Source organism: Chinchilla lanigera, unplaced genomic scaffold (genome assembly GCF_000276665.1).
Source record: "Chinchilla lanigera isolate Chin_1 unplaced genomic scaffold, ChiLan1.0 scaffold00005, whole genome shotgun sequence".
Taxonomy (NCBI): Eukaryota; Metazoa; Chordata; class Mammalia; order Rodentia; family Chinchillidae; genus Chinchilla; species Chinchilla lanigera.
Window position 1 is genome coordinate 37,845,781 of NW_004955406.1, and position 16,682 is coordinate 37,862,462.

At 48.8% G+C, this 16,682-nt stretch overlaps 1 protein-coding gene across 6 annotated transcripts in view; it reads left to right on the forward strand.

The window, feature by feature from the left end:
• Nav1 (neuron navigator 1) overlaps nucleotides 1–16,682 on the forward strand; it is a 252,045-nt gene that overhangs the window by 201,066 nt on the left and 34,297 nt on the right. For 3 of the 6 annotated variants that reach the window (XM_005375186.2, XM_005375187.2, XM_013522266.1), the window contains 11 exons: nucleotides 3,750–3,888; nucleotides 4,329–4,626; nucleotides 5,642–6,335; nucleotides 7,069–7,512; nucleotides 8,076–8,117; nucleotides 8,810–8,958; nucleotides 10,731–10,901; nucleotides 11,958–12,010; nucleotides 13,031–13,054; nucleotides 13,165–13,242; nucleotides 16,584–16,667. In XM_005375186.2, the coding sequence (XP_005375243.1) occupies nucleotides 3,750–3,888; nucleotides 4,329–4,626; nucleotides 5,642–6,335; nucleotides 7,069–7,512; nucleotides 8,076–8,117; nucleotides 8,810–8,958; nucleotides 10,731–10,901; nucleotides 11,958–12,010; nucleotides 13,031–13,054; nucleotides 13,165–13,242; nucleotides 16,584–16,667 (2,176 nt within the window). The remainder of the gene's footprint in view (nucleotides 1–3,749; nucleotides 3,889–4,328; nucleotides 4,627–5,641; nucleotides 6,336–7,068; nucleotides 7,513–8,075; nucleotides 8,118–8,809; nucleotides 8,959–10,730; nucleotides 10,902–11,957; nucleotides 12,011–13,030; nucleotides 13,055–13,164; nucleotides 13,243–16,583; nucleotides 16,668–16,682) is intronic. The other 3 variants (XM_005375188.2, XM_005375189.2, XM_005375191.2) reach the window with 3 other exon arrangements.

Consider the following 16,682-nt stretch of genomic DNA (forward strand, 5'->3'; position numbering starts at 1 on the left):
GGGTAGTAACCACACCTATAATCCCAGCATTGGACCATGGATCACTCACAAACTCTAGAAGCCTGCCCCCAAAGACTCATGCACATCCCTTTATGCAAAAGGCATTTAGTCCATCTCTGAGAGTTGCTAAAGTCCTAACAGTTTCAGCATTGCTGAAAAGTCCAAGTCCCAGGTCTCCTCTGAGATATAAGGCACTCTTAACTGTGAGCCCCTGTACAAATGAAAAGAAAGTTAAACACTTCCAACATTCAAGAGCACAAGATAGACATTTCCATTCCAAAAGTTACAAATGGGGATACAAAGGAATGGGACCAAAGCAAGTCCAAAATCCAGCAGGGCTACCATTAACTCCTGTTGTTCCTTGTGGAACATCCAAAGCAATCTATGGCAAGTTGTGAGTTCCAAAAGGTTTGCGTGATTCCACCCCTATGGCACTTTCAGTGGTTATAGCTCCCACAGCTTCTCTCTTAGGCTCATTTTGCTCCCTCCTTGCAGGTTTTCTTGCAGATGATCCATGTTCCTGGCTTCTCCAAACTTCTGGGGTCTTCATTGCACCTCCGGCTTCACATTCACAGCTTCATACACTGCTCTCTCACGGGCACACTGCCTGGCCTCCCAGACCTGCTGAAATGGGGTGGAAACTGCCTTAACCCCACAACTCTTGCATTCTCTATGTACCCACAATGTCAGCTATTCAGCAGCTCCAAGAGCAAACAGCTAAAAGACATAGATATGAATAAGATATTTTTTGAAGGAAGCACAAAGGGTTGGTTACCTTGCAGGTAAAACCAGAAGTGAAGGAAAAGGGCATTTTTCCTTTTCTTTTCCCCCAGTACTTGGAATTGAATCCAGGGCCTTTGCAATAAGCTACAGCCCTATCCATTTTTTATTTTGAAACAGGGTCTTGCTAAATCCCTAGGTTGTTCAGGCAGGTTCAAACTTGGCAATGCTCCTGCCTCAGCCTCCCAGAGTGCTTGGATTGTAGTCATGTATACTTTTAAGGAATATTTGAATCATCACTACAGTGTTTATCACTTTTTCTTCTTTTTTTGTTTTGTTTTTTTCTGGTACCAGGAATCGAACTCATGACCTTGTGCTTGCCCGGCAGGCGCTGTGTTGCTGAGCTAAATCCCCAACCCCACTTTTTCTATTTATTTATCTATCTATTTATTTACTTACTTATTTATAGACAAGATCTTGCTGTGTAGTTGAGGCTGTCCTTGAACTCACTATGTAGCCTAGGCTGGCCTCGAATTTACAGTGATCCTCCAGCCTCAGCCTCCCCAGTACTGGGATTGCAGGCGTGCACCATCATACCCAGCCCTTTTATTTATTTGTTTGTTTGTTTGTTTTTAAAAGAAATATGCTCCCTGCAGTGGGGTCTCTCCAGGAGAAATGCTTAACCTTTAGGTAATGACAATAGAATTTTTCTTTTCTTCCTGGAAAGAAGCTTTGTTAGGAAATCTTTAAATCCTCTAGTCAAACTTCCCTGGTAATTTTAGACTTGTAATTCCTCATTGTAGGAAAAGAGCTCTGGAGGAATGGCTTTAGCAAGGAGCATCCTAACTCTCTCCTGGAAGATAACCCCCTCCTGCACTTCAGTAGTAGGCCTGACATAATGGGAGCAAAAGGTTTCTTCTGGGTTTCTAGCCTGCAGCAGTTTGTTTTTTTTTTTCAAGAACCCATCCCTAAACCGGGCATGGTGGTGCACACCTGTAATCCCAGCACTCAGGGAGACTGAAGCAGAAGGATAGCTCTGAGTTCGAGACCAGCCTGGGCTACATAGTGAGCTCAAGGCCAGCCTGAACTGCATAGTGAGATCTTGTCTCAAAAAGATGAAAAAAACCAACAACAACAAAAAGAACCCATCCCTAAAAAGAGAGCTTTCTTTGCTCTAGAATCTTGATTCCAGTAATTAATCTCAGATGAAAGACCTACAGGCTTCCTATGACTTTGACCTAAGAGAACTTGCGGTGAATGGTTTGTTTGTTTGCTTTCCAGAGATCTTATCTTGACCAAGAATTGCTGATAGGATCATAAAATCAGCACTGGTCTTTCCTCAGTATTCTTTCTCTACAAAATGAGAGAGATGATAGCCCAACACAAAAGGAATGTATGTCACGAGGGGAGGGTATCATTTAATAATGGCTATATTTTCTGGTAATAAAATTTAAATAACTCAGTAGTACATCCTAATTCACATACTTTCTTTGCTCATTCTCAATATATTTGGATAAATCACTACAGAACTACCAAGCCAAATGTCCAAACCACCCACTTTCCTATTCCCAGCATGTGAATTAGAAGGAGGCCACAGAGATCCGGGCCAGGCACTGAGATGACTTGTATGTCTAATTTTTGTTCCGTGATCTGAAACTCAAAATAAATTGAAAAAGAAAAATTTTCCAAATACCAGCTAATTCGCAGAAAAAAACATCTCCAGCCTCTTTAGTTCTTGCACACATGCAAAACTGATAAACAAACCTACCCTGAACAGATACAAGGAATTAGAGATTATTTCCTGTAAACACAAACAGATACTTACACATAGCAGACTTGCTGAACTCCTGTGTTCAACTTTAGTTAAACCGGAGTAAAAGCTGAAGAACATTTTAGGGAAAGACTTGAAACACATGGCTTCTGAAGAAAGTTTCTAGGAGACAGAATTTGGGCTTAGAAAATATTATGATTGAGCTGGGCGTGGTGGCACATGCCTGTAGTCTTAGCATTTAGGAGGGTGTGGCAAGAGGATTCAAGGCCAGCCAGGGGTTCAAGGCCACCCTGGGCCAAATGCGGAACTCAAAGCCAGCCTGAACTCTGTAGTGAGACCCTGGGCCAGGGGTGGGACGGGGGGAGGAGGCAGGGAAGGAGAGTGAGAGAATAGAAGCATATGAATAGCAAACAAGGGCGGGACAAGAAGAAAGTGGTAGGCCTAGCACAAGATGCTGTTCGGTTTAGATGTTAGGAATAAACTTTTGACTGTGAAGCTTGTCAGCTCTAAAACTTGACCAGCCAAAGGAAGGCAGTAGAGCCCAAACCAGGAAGATATGGAGGCTACACTAAATTCACTTCCTGCAGGGGCCAGGGTCCTCAGATACAGGTGTTTATAGATACAGATGATGAACAACAGTCTCTCCTTGATACCACAAACCTGAATTCCAAGCAACTGGCAGACAAATGGAACCACCCCACAGGAGTCTGGCACCTTGGCGCCAGCACGCTGAGTTCGGTTCATTTGCCAGAAGAGCACTTGTGCTGTTTCGAAGCAGCACCGTGTGTCCCAGGGTGCAAGAGCTGGGCAGAAGGTGAGCGAAGAGAAACGATGGGTCTGAAGGCTCCAGAAAAGGGAAATCTCTTCCTTGCCTTTGTTACCAGATACAATTTTACAAAACTGGTGGGGAAGATCCACGAGGACCACAACTAAAAATGAGCAAAAGTAGGGTAATTATGAGAGTAGAGGTTGTTTATAGAGAGGAAACTGGTTTGTATAATTAGACAGATCCAAAAATTACCTTATCTTTATAATATACCTTCCTATTAAGGAAACATAACATCCTCTCTTACCAGATAAAAGAGTCTCTTTGTTTTGGAAAAGAACATCACCAAATTACAAGGAGGCTTAAGCCACCCTTTGAATTACTGGTAAACCCAGGACTGATCCCCAAGAGCCATTCTTCCCATCATATGAGAAACTTATTTCTTGCCTTGGCTTCTGTTTTAATTGCGGACTTCTCTCTCTTATCCTGCAGCTGGGATGAAAGCAGCTCTATCAGCAGCGGGCTCAGTGATGCCTCTGACAACCTCAGCTCGGAAGAGTTCAATGCCAGCTCCTCACTCAACTCCCTCCCGACTACGCCCACTGCTTCTCGCAGGAACTCTACAATAGTGGTGCGTGACTTTGCAAACACCAGGCTCCCAGCTCAAGATAAAGTGCAAGGCAAACCTGCCAGTGCCTGTGTATGCGCTAGGTGTAGACACGCCCACTCCATAGGACTGGTTCCCATCAGCCAGGACTTTTCAGTGCTAACAGAGAAAAGTGAAGGCATCTAAGCAGTCACACAAGACAGCAGATGTTGTCATAGTGTCTATATTTTTTACTCACACCTATCTGGGGTGATACATGTAAGATGTGCTCCAGCTGGAGAGAAGCACCCCAGAGATAAATATGATGTCTTCTGTCTGGAACCCTAGGGATACAGGTAGACACCCTGGATTGACTTCAAACTCTGGGAGTGGCAGAGCCACTTTCTAATGAAAATAAATCCCATCACCTATCCATGTCCCCTTCCCCCATGATGTCTCACTCTGCCTTTTTCTCTTCTCTTTAGCTACGCACAGACTCGGAGAAGCGCTCCCTGGCAGAAAGTGGGCTGAGCTGGTTTAGTGAATCAGAGGAGAAGGCCCCTAAAAAACTGGAGTACGACAGTGGTAGCCTGAAGATGGAGCCTGGGACTTCTAAGTGGCGGAGGGAGCGGCCCGAGAGCTGTGATGACTCATCCAAGGTTGGGGAACTGAAAAAGCCCATCAGCCTGGGACATCCTGGTTCTCTGAAGAAGGGCAAGACCCCTCCGGTGGCTGTCACATCCCCCATCACTCACACAGCCCAGAGTGCCCTCAAAGTTGCTGGTGAGTCTGGACCAAAGGCAGGGACAAGGGCCTGATTGTTAGTCTTAATGGATATTAACCCACAAGAGGATAGCAAACCTCAATGTTTTAGCATGCATTGTCTTCTCTGGTCTTTAAGACAGTCCTCTGAGTTCAGAAAAATGAGTCTCACCATGTCCATTCCACAAATGTGGAAGCAGACCCAAACTGGGAATTTGGCTGGGCTGAAATCACACCACTGACACGAGGTGGAGGGGAGAGAAAATACGTTATATTCAGTGACTAGTTTCACCTCTCTGCAAACATTTCCCATTACTTTCTTTCCCCTCCCAAAACATTTAGTCTTTGTCCTTATTTTTATGGGATACTAGAGCCTAGGAAAATAATAAGTCCAATAGTGGCAGCAAGAGATTGCAGTGCTTCCAAAGTTGTCTCCTTGGGTCACTTCAGCCTTACTCAACATTTCCTTCCAGTCTCTAATTACCAATGGACATGGCCTCACTGAATTTTTTTCCTGTCTGGATCAGTTATTTGATACACCTTTTTCTTGATTATTTCTGTGGTTGGCTTTACCATCTTATCCAATGTAAGTCATCTTATGCTGGGAGCAGAAAACAGCAAAAAACAAAACAAGCAAAGACCTCACCTTCCTACCTCTCCCACCCAGAATTCCTCTGGCAAGAAACTTCGTCAGTTTATTCAGTACCTGCTTACCCTATTTAGGCCTCTGGAATTCTACAATACATTGACAATGTTCCCTTCTTCCACAGAGAGAAAGAAAAAGATTTTTTAAGATACTGGTGAAGCCAGGCATGGTGGCACATGTCTGTAATCCCAGCACTCTGGGAGGCTGAGGCAGGAGGAGGATTGCAAGTTCAAACCTAGCCTGGAAACTTAGACCAGGTCTCAAAATCTAAAAGCTGGAGGTGTATCTCAGTACAAAGACCCTGAATTCAACCCTCAGTACCACCACCTCCCTTCCAAAAAAGATACTGGTCAGGGTCAGCTGCTCTTACCTTATTTTCTGCCCTTACAGGTAAACCTGAAGGCAAAGCCACAGACAAGGGCAAGCTTACAGTGAAGAATGCTGGGCTACAGCGTTCCTCTTCCGATGCTGGCCGGGATCGTCTGAGCGATGCTAAGAAGCCCCCCTCGGGCATTGCTCGCCCCTCCACTTCAGGATCCTTTGGCTATAAGAAGCCTCCTCCTGCCACAGGCACAGCCACTGTCATGCAGACTGGTGGCTCAGCCACTCTCAGCAAGATCCAGAAGTCCTCGGGCATCCCCGTAAAGCCTGTCAATGGACGCAAGACAAGCTTAGATGTGTCCAACAGCGCAGAGCCCGGATTCTTGGCTCCTGGAGCCCGGTCCAACATCCAGTACCGCAGCCTGCCCCGGCCAGCCAAGTCCAGTTCTATGAGCGTGACTGGTGGGCGGGGCGGACCTCGCCCTGTGAGCAGCAGCATTGATCCCAGTCTGCTCAGCACCAAGCAAGCGGGCCTTACCCCCTCTAGACTGAAGGAGCCCTCCAAGGTTGCCAGTGGGCGGAGCGCGCCAGCTCCCGTCAATCAGACAGATCGGGAAAAGGAAAAGGCCAAAGCCAAGGCAGTGGCCTTGGACTCAGACAACATCTCCTTGAAGAGCATTGGCTCCCCAGAGAGTACTCCCAAGAACCAAGCAAGCCACCCCCCAGCCACTAAGCTTGCAGAGCTGCCACCAACCCCTCTCAGGTACCCAAAATGGGTACTTTCCTCCCTGTCTGCATGTTCTGCTATTCTTTTGCATATCCTTACCCTCTTTAGACTAGGCTTGGGATGGCTTATCCACTTCTTCTCTAGGCCTTTGCATCATCTTTTGCCTCCCCTAGATGCCAAGTATCTTTCAAAACTGTATGCAAGTCAGGCTCAGTGGCACACACCTGTAATCCCACTTCTCGGGAGGCTGAGGCAGGAGGATCAAAAGTTCAAGGCTAACCTTGGCAATCTAACAATACCCTGCCTCAAAATAAAAAGGGCTGGATAGATAGGATGTAGCTTGGTAGTACAGTGCTTGCTTAGCAGGTGTAAGGCCTTGGGTTCAATCCTTAGTACTGCAGAGGGGATAAAGGAAATGAAATAGAAAAACTGTATTCCAAACTTGTTTTGCTTATGCTATTCCCTGATCCACACCTAACCTGTCTCTAATTTTTGTATAGATGGTTTTATTGTATTTCTTTCTACACAAGTACCCTTTTGTATATAAATTGACTTGTGTTTCCCACATGCATATACTGTCGGTTTTTAAGACTGAAGGTGTCCTAAGTCAGGTAGCTGATTTCCTTCCCGTTAATTTCTCAACAGCATTAGGATGAGCCTGTACTTACAGGATAGTCTATACTTTTCAGAAAGGAAACTAGAGAAAGACTGCCTCCTGATCTATAATTCTGTTATCCTAAATGTGTTATTTTATCTTCACTTCTCTCAGGGCCACAGCTAAGAGCTTTGTCAAGCCACCCTCACTAGCCAATCTAGACAAGGTCAACTCCAACAGTCTGGATCTACCGTCGTCCAGCGACACCCACACTTCAAAAGTCCCAGACCTGCATGCTACAAGCTCAGCAACTGGGGGCCCTCTCCCTACTTGCTTCACCCCCAGTCCGGCACCTATCCTCAATATTAACTCAGCCAGCTTCTCCCAGGGCCTGGAGCTAATGAGCGGTTTCAGTGTTCCCAAGGAAACCCGCATGTACCCCAAACTCTCAGGCCTGCACAGGAGCATGGAGTCCCTCCAGATGCCAATGAGCCTGCCCAGTACCTTCCCCAGCAGTTCTCCCATCCCCACCCCACCTGCTGCTCCTGCTGCGCCCCCAGAGGAAGAAACAGAAGAGCTGACCTGGAGCGGAAGCCCCAGGGCCGGACAGCCGGACAGGTGGGTGGATGGACACAGGGCTGAGCCTAAGCTGGTGTTCCTGCTTTGGGCTCGTTTGGCCATTAGCAATACCGCCCTATATGTGATTACCACTTTGTGACTTGCAAAAGTTTTTCACATGTTTTAAGTAATTTCATTTGCTTCACAACAATTCCATGATATAAGTTGTTTTTTTCCCATGATATAAATGAGGAAACCTGTACATAAGAAGTTGAGTAACTTATCCAAGATCTCATAATTAGTTTTACCTGTCATCCACAGCTCTTTTGCTTTCTAGTCCAAACTCACATGTAATATCACATCCTGCTTTTCACCTATCGTAATATCTTTTAATAGCCAACTATCCCTTAATTCCCAATCAGAGCAAAACATTTAACATTTCAGAGAAGGTTCCCGAGTTGTAGGCAGGAACTTGGCTGTGATTGTCTACTTAGTTTGTTTATGGAGATAAAGGGTCTCACAGTTTGGTATCCTGTGTCCAGAGTGTGCTCCTCTCGGGGCTATAAGCCTAAACTTCTGTTTCTAAGCTGGACTTATAAGCTTTTCTTTATTCATCTCCACAGTAATCAGCGGGATCGGAACACCCTTCCCAAGAAAGGGCTCAGGTAACCCTTAAATGTGTTTTTTTCCCTATACTGGGGCCCCTGGTCCATATAAAAAATCCTAACTTGATTTGTCCCAGGCCCTGTGCAGGAAATCAGTATGACTACTGTATGCTCATTTATATATGGTTCTGTACAAATGCCACCAGCGCCCTGCCCAACCCTGCCATCATGTGAGCCAGCTTTTACAGTGAGTGGGCTTTGGGACAAGGGACAAAAGAGTTTGCATGAGAGAATCCTGCACTTCCCTGTACCCACCCGGGCTGTTCCAATCCAGGCTGAACTTCCTGTCTGGAATTTCCTCCCTCACGGTGTGTGTGGCTCTGGACTCCTTGGTAGAACAAGGGGCAGGCACACCTGGTCTTGCACTGTTTGGGCAACTCTGAATAGCTCATTTGGGTGGGGACTCCTATGACCCAAAAGCCCATACCTGAAAGCATAGAGCTCTGCCCTGAGAGCTAAGGGGAAAGTTTTAATGCCTCCTCCATCATTTCCACCACTGGCCGGGAGCCATCTTGAGAGTGCCTGCTGGTCCTTCAGCACCATCCCAAGACAGAGTCGGGAGCCCTGACTGCTCCCACTTTTCCTTGCTCTGCTTTGTGCTGGGCCCAGCTTAGCTGATATCCCCACATCAACTAAGCCTCTGGCATCCCTCTGTAGTGGCCCAGACTGAGTTCTTCTGCTGCCTCCTACAGGTACCAGCTTCAGTCCCAGGAGGAGACCAAGGAGAGACGACACTCCCACACCATCGGCGGGCTGCCCGAATCCGATGACCAGGCAGAGCTACCTTCCCCACCTGCCCTCTCCGTGTCCCTGAGTGCCAAGGGCCAGCTTACCAACATAGGTCAGTGTTACTGGTTGCTCGCTGTGGCATGGGACGCAGCAGTGGTCACCCTGCAGGGTGAGGCAAGGCAGCTGGCCATGGGGTTCCATATGGTATTTCACCCATGCTACCTGGCTGCTTCATGGTGGCTCATGGTGGCTCAGTTTATCAACCCAAAGCAAGATTAAAGGCAAGATGTTCCAAGATCCTATACTGAGCAGTTGCCCCTGGGTACAAGTTATAGGGTCCTAGAGTATCAGAGAGTCTGACGATGCTATTAAAAATCCATGAAGCTTGAAGATCAAACCAGTTAGAGCTGCCAGCTGCTGAGAGGGCAGCACTAACATGCAGGGAAGGGTCACTGACTGTGAAGAATGGGAACGGCCTCCAAACCCAGAAAACTCCAGTTCCCCAACTGCTCTGGCTGGGCCAGGCCATCCTAGCCCTGGAGGTAGAGCTGACTAAGACCTGGCCTGGCTACACCCTTTCTAAAGCTGGAAAGAAGAGAAAGCTGGGATAGCAGGAAGTGGTTTGGTGACGCAGAGACAGGGAGGGGACAAAACCTTGGGGGTGGGCCTGGCACTGGCACAGAAGCACACGCCTGGCTCTGGGAAGTGTCGTGTAGGCTTGGCCTTATGGGAACCCCTTTGGGGCAGTGGCTGGCATTGAGCTCCTGTTTGCTTCCTGCTTCTCTCTAAACCCGTCTCTTTCAGCCAAGTGAAAGTAAGCAGTTAGTCTAAACCAGGACCTGTACCAGGCCTGTGCAGTGACTGTGGGGAATCTGAGGAAAGGCCAGGAGTCAGGATCAGTTTTGCCTAGGGAGGGTCATCCCGCTGGGAAAGGGCTATTTAATGGAGGATCTGGCCGGCTCATTTTCCATCTCCACTGAGGACCAAGCAAGAGGAAAGGCACTCGTGCTGTGGAAAAAGGGACTGAGTTAACCAGTAATCACCTTGTGACTCAAAGGGACCACAAGAGAGGTGTGAAGCCTTCTGTGCAGGTCTTCACGGACAGAGTAGACATCCACCTGCCTCTGTGGAGGCAAAAGCATAGATGAGGGAGCTCCTCGAGCGGGTGAACCCTAAAAGGCTGTAATCCCAGCAAGGGAGAAAGGGGAAGGTTCTGCAGTTCAACAAGATTCAGCAGAGCTCAGCTTCATAGCAGACCCCACAGCCTTACATGACACATCTGTGCACTCTCTGTCTGACCTGCAAGCCAGGGGGATGCTGGGCAGAGAGTTTCCTGATGCTTTAGAGCTGGCCTAAAGTGGCCTAGATTGGCACCACTTTGGGGGAGGCTCTCACCCCCTTGCATGATGCTGAGCCCATTGGGACCCACAGCCTGGACCCCTTCTCTAGCTAGTTCGTTGTCATTCGGATCTGATGTTGGTGTGAGCGCTCAGTCCCCCTAGTTTACCAGCTGTGTTCAGGAGAACCACTACATCCATTTCCATCAGCACATCCCAGTGATGTGAAGGTTTCAGGAACGCTGCCAGGCCCCCAGCCTGACCTTCAAGAGCACCACTTCCAAGGCAGGCAGGGTTGAAGGAAGATTCTTATTCCAGACAGCAGGTTCTTTTGCCATTAGGGCTTGGCCTCCCCCAGAGGTACCCCACTCCTAACCACCAGCTGCTTGCACACTCCCACCGGCCCACCTGCCCCTCCCTGTCCTGCCCCCTCCTCATTGCCTCTCATGCTCCTGGTGCTCCGTCCCCCAAGGGACCAGAGAGCTGATAACCCTGCCTCTTTTCCCGCCTCCTCCCTCTCCTGTCCCCCTCCCCTCTGTCCTTCCAGTGAGTCCCACTGCGGCCACCACGCCAAGAATCACTCGCTCCAACAGCATCCCCACCCACGAGGCGGCCTTCGAGCTGTACAGCGGCTCCCAAATGGGGAGCACCCTGTCCCTGGCCGAGAGACCCAAGGGAATGATTCGGTCAGGATCCTTCCGAGACCCCACGGACGATGGTGAGACTTCATGCTAGCGCGGTTCACGCTCATTCCAGCTCTGCTGGGTCCCCTCACCCACCGCCACCTCCACTGCCACCACCGCCACCACCACACACACATACACGATTCACAGGACATCGACATGGGCCATTTCCGTTCTTTCTTCCCATTCCTTTGAAGGGCCTGGGGGCTCAGAAACCTTGGGTGGTGCCATCTAGCACTGGGACTTTGGGATGAAGCATCTCATGGGGTTGGGGGGGGACTCCAGAGTGGAAAACCGTGCCTCTCAGGGAATTCTGTCCTCCTCCGCCTAGCAGCAGTCTTTCCTCCCCAGTCTCTCCATTTTAGAAAAGACACAGGGACGTAATGGCAGCTCTGAAATCCTCACAAAGCTTTAGGCATCTCATTCCTCTTTCTAGAATGTTCCATAGGTTAGTTTCAGGGAGGGTCATCTGAGGGGGAGTGGTGGTGACTAGGAGGGGCGCCAGGCCTTGTGAGATGTGAGGCCTCCCGTTGTCGTTTTCAGGGTGCTCCTTTCAGGAGACATTCCTTGCAGGTGAGCTTTAATTCTTCCGATGGGTTCTGTGGAGTAATTAGAATGAGCACGCCCCACGCATACTTTTTTCATCTGAATGACCCCCAGACAAGTCCCCTAAAAGGAGGCACAGGCAGATTTGCAGTATTTGCTCGGAGTACCTCTGACAAGAAACTCCCCGTCCTGCAACTTAAAGTACTTTCCTGACTGGGAAGATGAGATGGCAACTACCCACGAAAACCTCCTCTCCCTCTTGCTGAAGCCCTGTGCCCCTCGGAGCAGGCTGAGCAGGGGACTGCCATGCCCAGGCTGCCAGAGAATGTAGATGAGAGAGGAGGCTGCCTCCACTCAGCGCCATGGCTCCCCGGAAACCTGCCTGCTTTGGGCCATGGGGATGCCAGCTGGGTTCCCTGTTCTGCTGTTTCTGTCTGCTCCAGATGCCCTCCAGTATCAGAATCCAAACTCCTGCCTTAGGGCTCTTCCAGGAACCCTTTGTCCGTGGTGCCCCTGCTAACCTTTGTGTCCTCTTTCCCTTTCAGTTCATGGCTCTGTGCTGTCCCTGGCCTCCAGTGCCTCCTCCACGTACTCCTCAGTAAGAGCATTGCTTTCCCTCCCCCCACCCCCCATCCCCCACCATCCCGTGCTCCCCAGAGCCTCCTTTGGTTGGGTAACTGGGTAGGAGTGAGGCGGCTGTCTCTTTGTTACCCCAGTGGATCTGTGGCGGGGAGGGGAACATGCCTAGAGCTTGGAGCACTCTTTGGGTGCCTCTGGTCCTCAGGGGTCTTTCTGGCCTCACTACCAACTTCCCCTCCATTGAAAAATGAAAGTTTCCTTGTTATAGAGCCCTCTCTGTACCATAAGTGGGAAGCATTTGTAGCAAGTTCCTAAGACTGTAGGAACTAGAGTCTTCACTATGCAGAACTGACCAGCTGTGGATTGTGGGCCACTGTACACAGCATTTGGCTTTCAGGTATTTAATCGTTAGGTGTATTTTGCTTGTCATTTTTTTACTCCTTCAGGGTACTAGCAGTAATGGTTAGTTTTCAAACCAACCAAAGCTTCATTTCCTAGCCTTCTCCACAGTGACAACGTTGGCTGGAGATAAGCAGTAGAGAAATCATTTTTAAAATTTATTTTTTTATTTTGAGACAGAGTCTAGTAAATGTGCTAAATTGTCCAGGCTGGGCCTGAACTTGTGATTCTCCTTCCTTGGCCTCCCTAAGGCATGCACTACCAATCCCAGCTGAAGAATCTTTTCTTTTCGGTCATTTCTGAGACAAAGTCTCTCTCTGCAGTTCAGGCCGGCCTCGAGCTCACTTGGCAGCCTGGGCTGGTCTCAAACTCACAATGATCCCTCTGCCTCAGCCTCCTGAGTGCTGGGATTACAGGCTTACACCACCACACCTGGCCAGAACCTTTTATTCCCAGTCCTAGTGTAGGTCTGAGCTGAATCCTGTAAGGAGCGGGATCAGGAAATAAGCTTCACTTTCTCTGCACCTTTGAATCAAGCTTCTTCAAGTCTGCCCTGCCACTGGGGCCTGGCTTCTTTCCTTCCATAGTAACACCTTTCTCTCTCTCTCTCCCTCTTTCTTTCCTGTGCTCCCTTCTTCAGGCTGAGGAGAGGATGCAATCTGAGGTAGGGTCCAAGCCTTTGTCTCTGCTTGTTAACACCACTGCACCCTGTCTTCCTTCCAAATCTTCTACTTCTTTGGCCATTAGGAGTTTGTCTTTTTCTTCCTTTCACAGCAAATCCGGAAGCTTCGTAGGGAACTGGAATCATCCCAGGAGAAAGTAGCCACCCTGACATCTCAACTTTCTGCCAACGTGAGTACCTGAAGCACAAAAAGACCAGGCTAGAATTAGAGGGGCCAGGGATATGGCTCAGCAGCATAAGCACCTGCCTGGCAAGCGCAAAGTCCTGAATTCAATTCCCGGTACCAAAAAAAAAAGAGATAACATGACCAGCTGGGCGTGGTAGCTCACGCCTGTAATCCCAGCACTGGGGAGGCTGAGGCAGGAGGATTGTCGTGAATTTGAGACCAGCCTGGGCTACAAAGTGAGCTCAAGGCCAGCCTGAACTGCATAACAAGACCCTGTCTCAAAAAGACAAAAAAAAAAGAAGATTCAGACAAGGAGGAAGGTTATGCCCTAGCCTTAGGTGCCAAAGGGGTGGGTTTTCACAGCTCTGCTACAACAGAGGACTTGGTGTTGTCCTTCACCGTCTCTGAGCCTCCATTTTCATACACAATGGACTATTGTGCCTCTACCTTAATTGACAGGTTTGATGGGTTGGTGTCTGGCTGTCTTTGACCTTCCTAGAGAGGGAAGAGGTTTATCAGGGATCTGCGGGGAGGCCAAAGGGCTTGCCATCAACTGTGGATTTAATTATACAGTCCTCAGGGTCCTCATTGACTGTCTCAGGGTGTTTGTGTCTGTTCACACCGTGTAACTGAGCAGCACAGAGGTAGTCACCAGGATCCTGCCTGGTGACCACTTTGCAGCCTAAATCCCACTCTAGCTAAATCCTTCACAAACACCCACCTGATGCTCTGAGCTTTAGGTTCAGAGCCAGTGTTTTTTGTTTCTGCCCTCAGCTTGCCCTCACCATGTCCACTCAGAATGAATCTTTCTTCCTTTAGGCCTTAGTTTTTCTACTCTGTGAGATGGGGAGAAAGGAAGCCACCTCATCTAACCAGGTTGTGGTAGTTTCTCCCCTGTGACCGAGTTGTAAGCAGAGAACATAAGAGGCATTTTTCCCCAAAGCTGTAAACAACAGCTGAGCCGGATCTGCAGGAGCTTTCCAAGTGTTTGCACAAAAGTAGCCATGTCTCCAGTTTCCGCAGTAGTTTCTGGTTTTTTTCTCTTCCCTTCCTCTCTGGGGAAACCAGCTGTCAGGCTTGGGGGATCTATTCCTTGGAATCAGGTAGAATCTCCACCAAAGTTGTGCCTGTTTCCAATATATTTCAGCAGCAGCTCCCTCACCACATTGGTTATTATCTTTTTTTTTTTCCCCCAACCATCAGTTCATAAGTTGTACACTTACTGGTTTGTTTAAGGATCACAGCAAGCACTTCTCCCCATTCTTGGGAACCCATAGGAATTGCAGCCTGAACAAACTCATCTTTTCTCTCCCTCATGCCACACCCACGAGGCCCATTGGCCTGGGTCACATCCTGCACACCCCAGGAAATTCATGTCTGGGAGATGCTGGGGGAGAGGCGCCAGGGAGGCAGTGAACATTATTATATCTGATTCATTTACACTGCAATCTGTCAGCCATCATGCTGTTAAGACTAGGCGAGGGCCAAGAAAATGAATTTAGAGGGTGATTTTTCTTAGAACAGGAAGTTCCATTCAGCTAAAAGCGAACAAACTAAACACCCAGACACAGTGTGTTCTGAGTCTAGGAGCAGATTTTAACTGAGGGTCAGAGCCCTGCCCTCAAGCAGGAGATGTGATACCAGGACCCTGGGAAGGTCCCCTGGCACCGAACCAGACTTTGTCATGTTACATGGCACTTCTAAGCTACTGAAGCTGAGGGCACACCCTGTACCAGGAGGGGCCCAGGCCGCTCTCCCTTCCCAAGCTGACCTCTCTGTGCAGCACAACCCCTTTATGCCAGGGCCTACAGGCAGCCTGGGTTGAGATTGGGATTAAGGGAGAGATCAAAGTGGAGGAAGGAAATGTAGAGGAGTAGAAAACCCCAGGCCCCTGGATGAAGAGAGGCCCACAGAAAAAAGCACACAGGAGGCCAGGGGTTCTTGGTTCTTGGGGCTCATAAGTAGAATTCCAGAGATCACAAACTGCCTGTCTACGGTCATACCAGGATGTAGAGAAGACCTGAGATTAGGAAGACAGAAGGTGAAAGAGAGCTGCTCATGTTGTGACATGTCTGCTAAGGATCAGAGGCCTTGGTAGATTTATAGTGAAAGTGGAGGGAAAGGCTCAGATGGGAGGGAAGGGATTGACTGTAGGCATGATCCAATGAAAGTAGACCACTACATATTTCTTTTTTTTTTTTTTTTTTTTTTTTTTTTTTTTCCGGTACCGGGAACCAAACTCACGACCTTGCACTTGCCAGGCAGGCGCTTTGCCGCTGAGCTAAATCCCCAGCCCCCTAGACCGCTACATATTTCAAGGGCGCTGGGTGACAGCTAGAGTTGACCTGCCGGGGTGGTAGACCAAGCCAACAGGAAACAGCGAGAGTGTCAGAGATCCCCTAGAGCACCACATGAAGGGCCTCCCTAGAACGTGTCCATCATTCTTGCTAGGGTCACCAGCTTGCTCTCGGATGGCTATTTCTCCACCCTTGAGTGTTCCATGCCTTATTCTCTTCATCTTTTCTATACATCCTGCAGCCAACTAAGAGTTCAAACCAGCTCCACATGGCCTTAAACAACCTCTCAGCCCCTTCTGCCCAGCCTGCCTTTATCTTACACCCCTCACGAAGCAGCCCTGACACCTAGTGTCCAAACTGTGAAATAGCCCTGAGGTTTCTCCCTACTTCCCTCCAGCCCTACAAAAGCAGGGAGAGGAGATAAATACAAGCACAGCTCCAAAGCAAAGATGAGTTAAGAATAGAGAGATGCCGGGGCTGGGGATTTAGCTCAGCGGCAAAGCGCCTGCCTGGCAAGCGCAAGGTCGTGAGTTTGGTTCCCGGTACCGGAGAAAAACCAAAAAAAAAAAACAAAGAATAGAGAGCTGCCCTGGGTGGGTGTGCAGAGGTGGAGGAGACCTACCAGACAGATTCTCCTGGGAGCTTATCTGGGGCCAGCCCCTATACAGTAGAAGAGTTAAACCAAAGGAATGGACCAGACCCCAAGGGATGTGACCCTCCCATGTCACAAGCCCACTATGCATGTATCACATAGAGCAGAGAGGCTCTCCCACCTCTGGTAGATGATAGGTGCCAGATCTCAAATCTCCAGGAGCCTCCAAAAGCCTGCTTTTTTTCATTATTTAAAAAGCTGATTTCTGCCAGAAAATCTTGATTCTACCTCGATTCCCGTCTGCTCGGGGAAACCAGTATTTTAAAACCACCATGGGATGTGTTGGCCTTGGTCAGCTCTGAGACATAGAAAATCAGTTAAAGCTACTTCCTGTGTCAGGCGTCTTCTTTCCCCCAACCCCTCACAGTTTAAGATCCTCCTATGTGTTTGTTCCAGGCTAACCTAGTGGCTGCTTTTGAGCAGAGCCTGGTGAACATGACATCTCGCTTACGGCACCTGGCAGAGACTGCGGAGGAGAAGGTGAGAGCCCAAGAA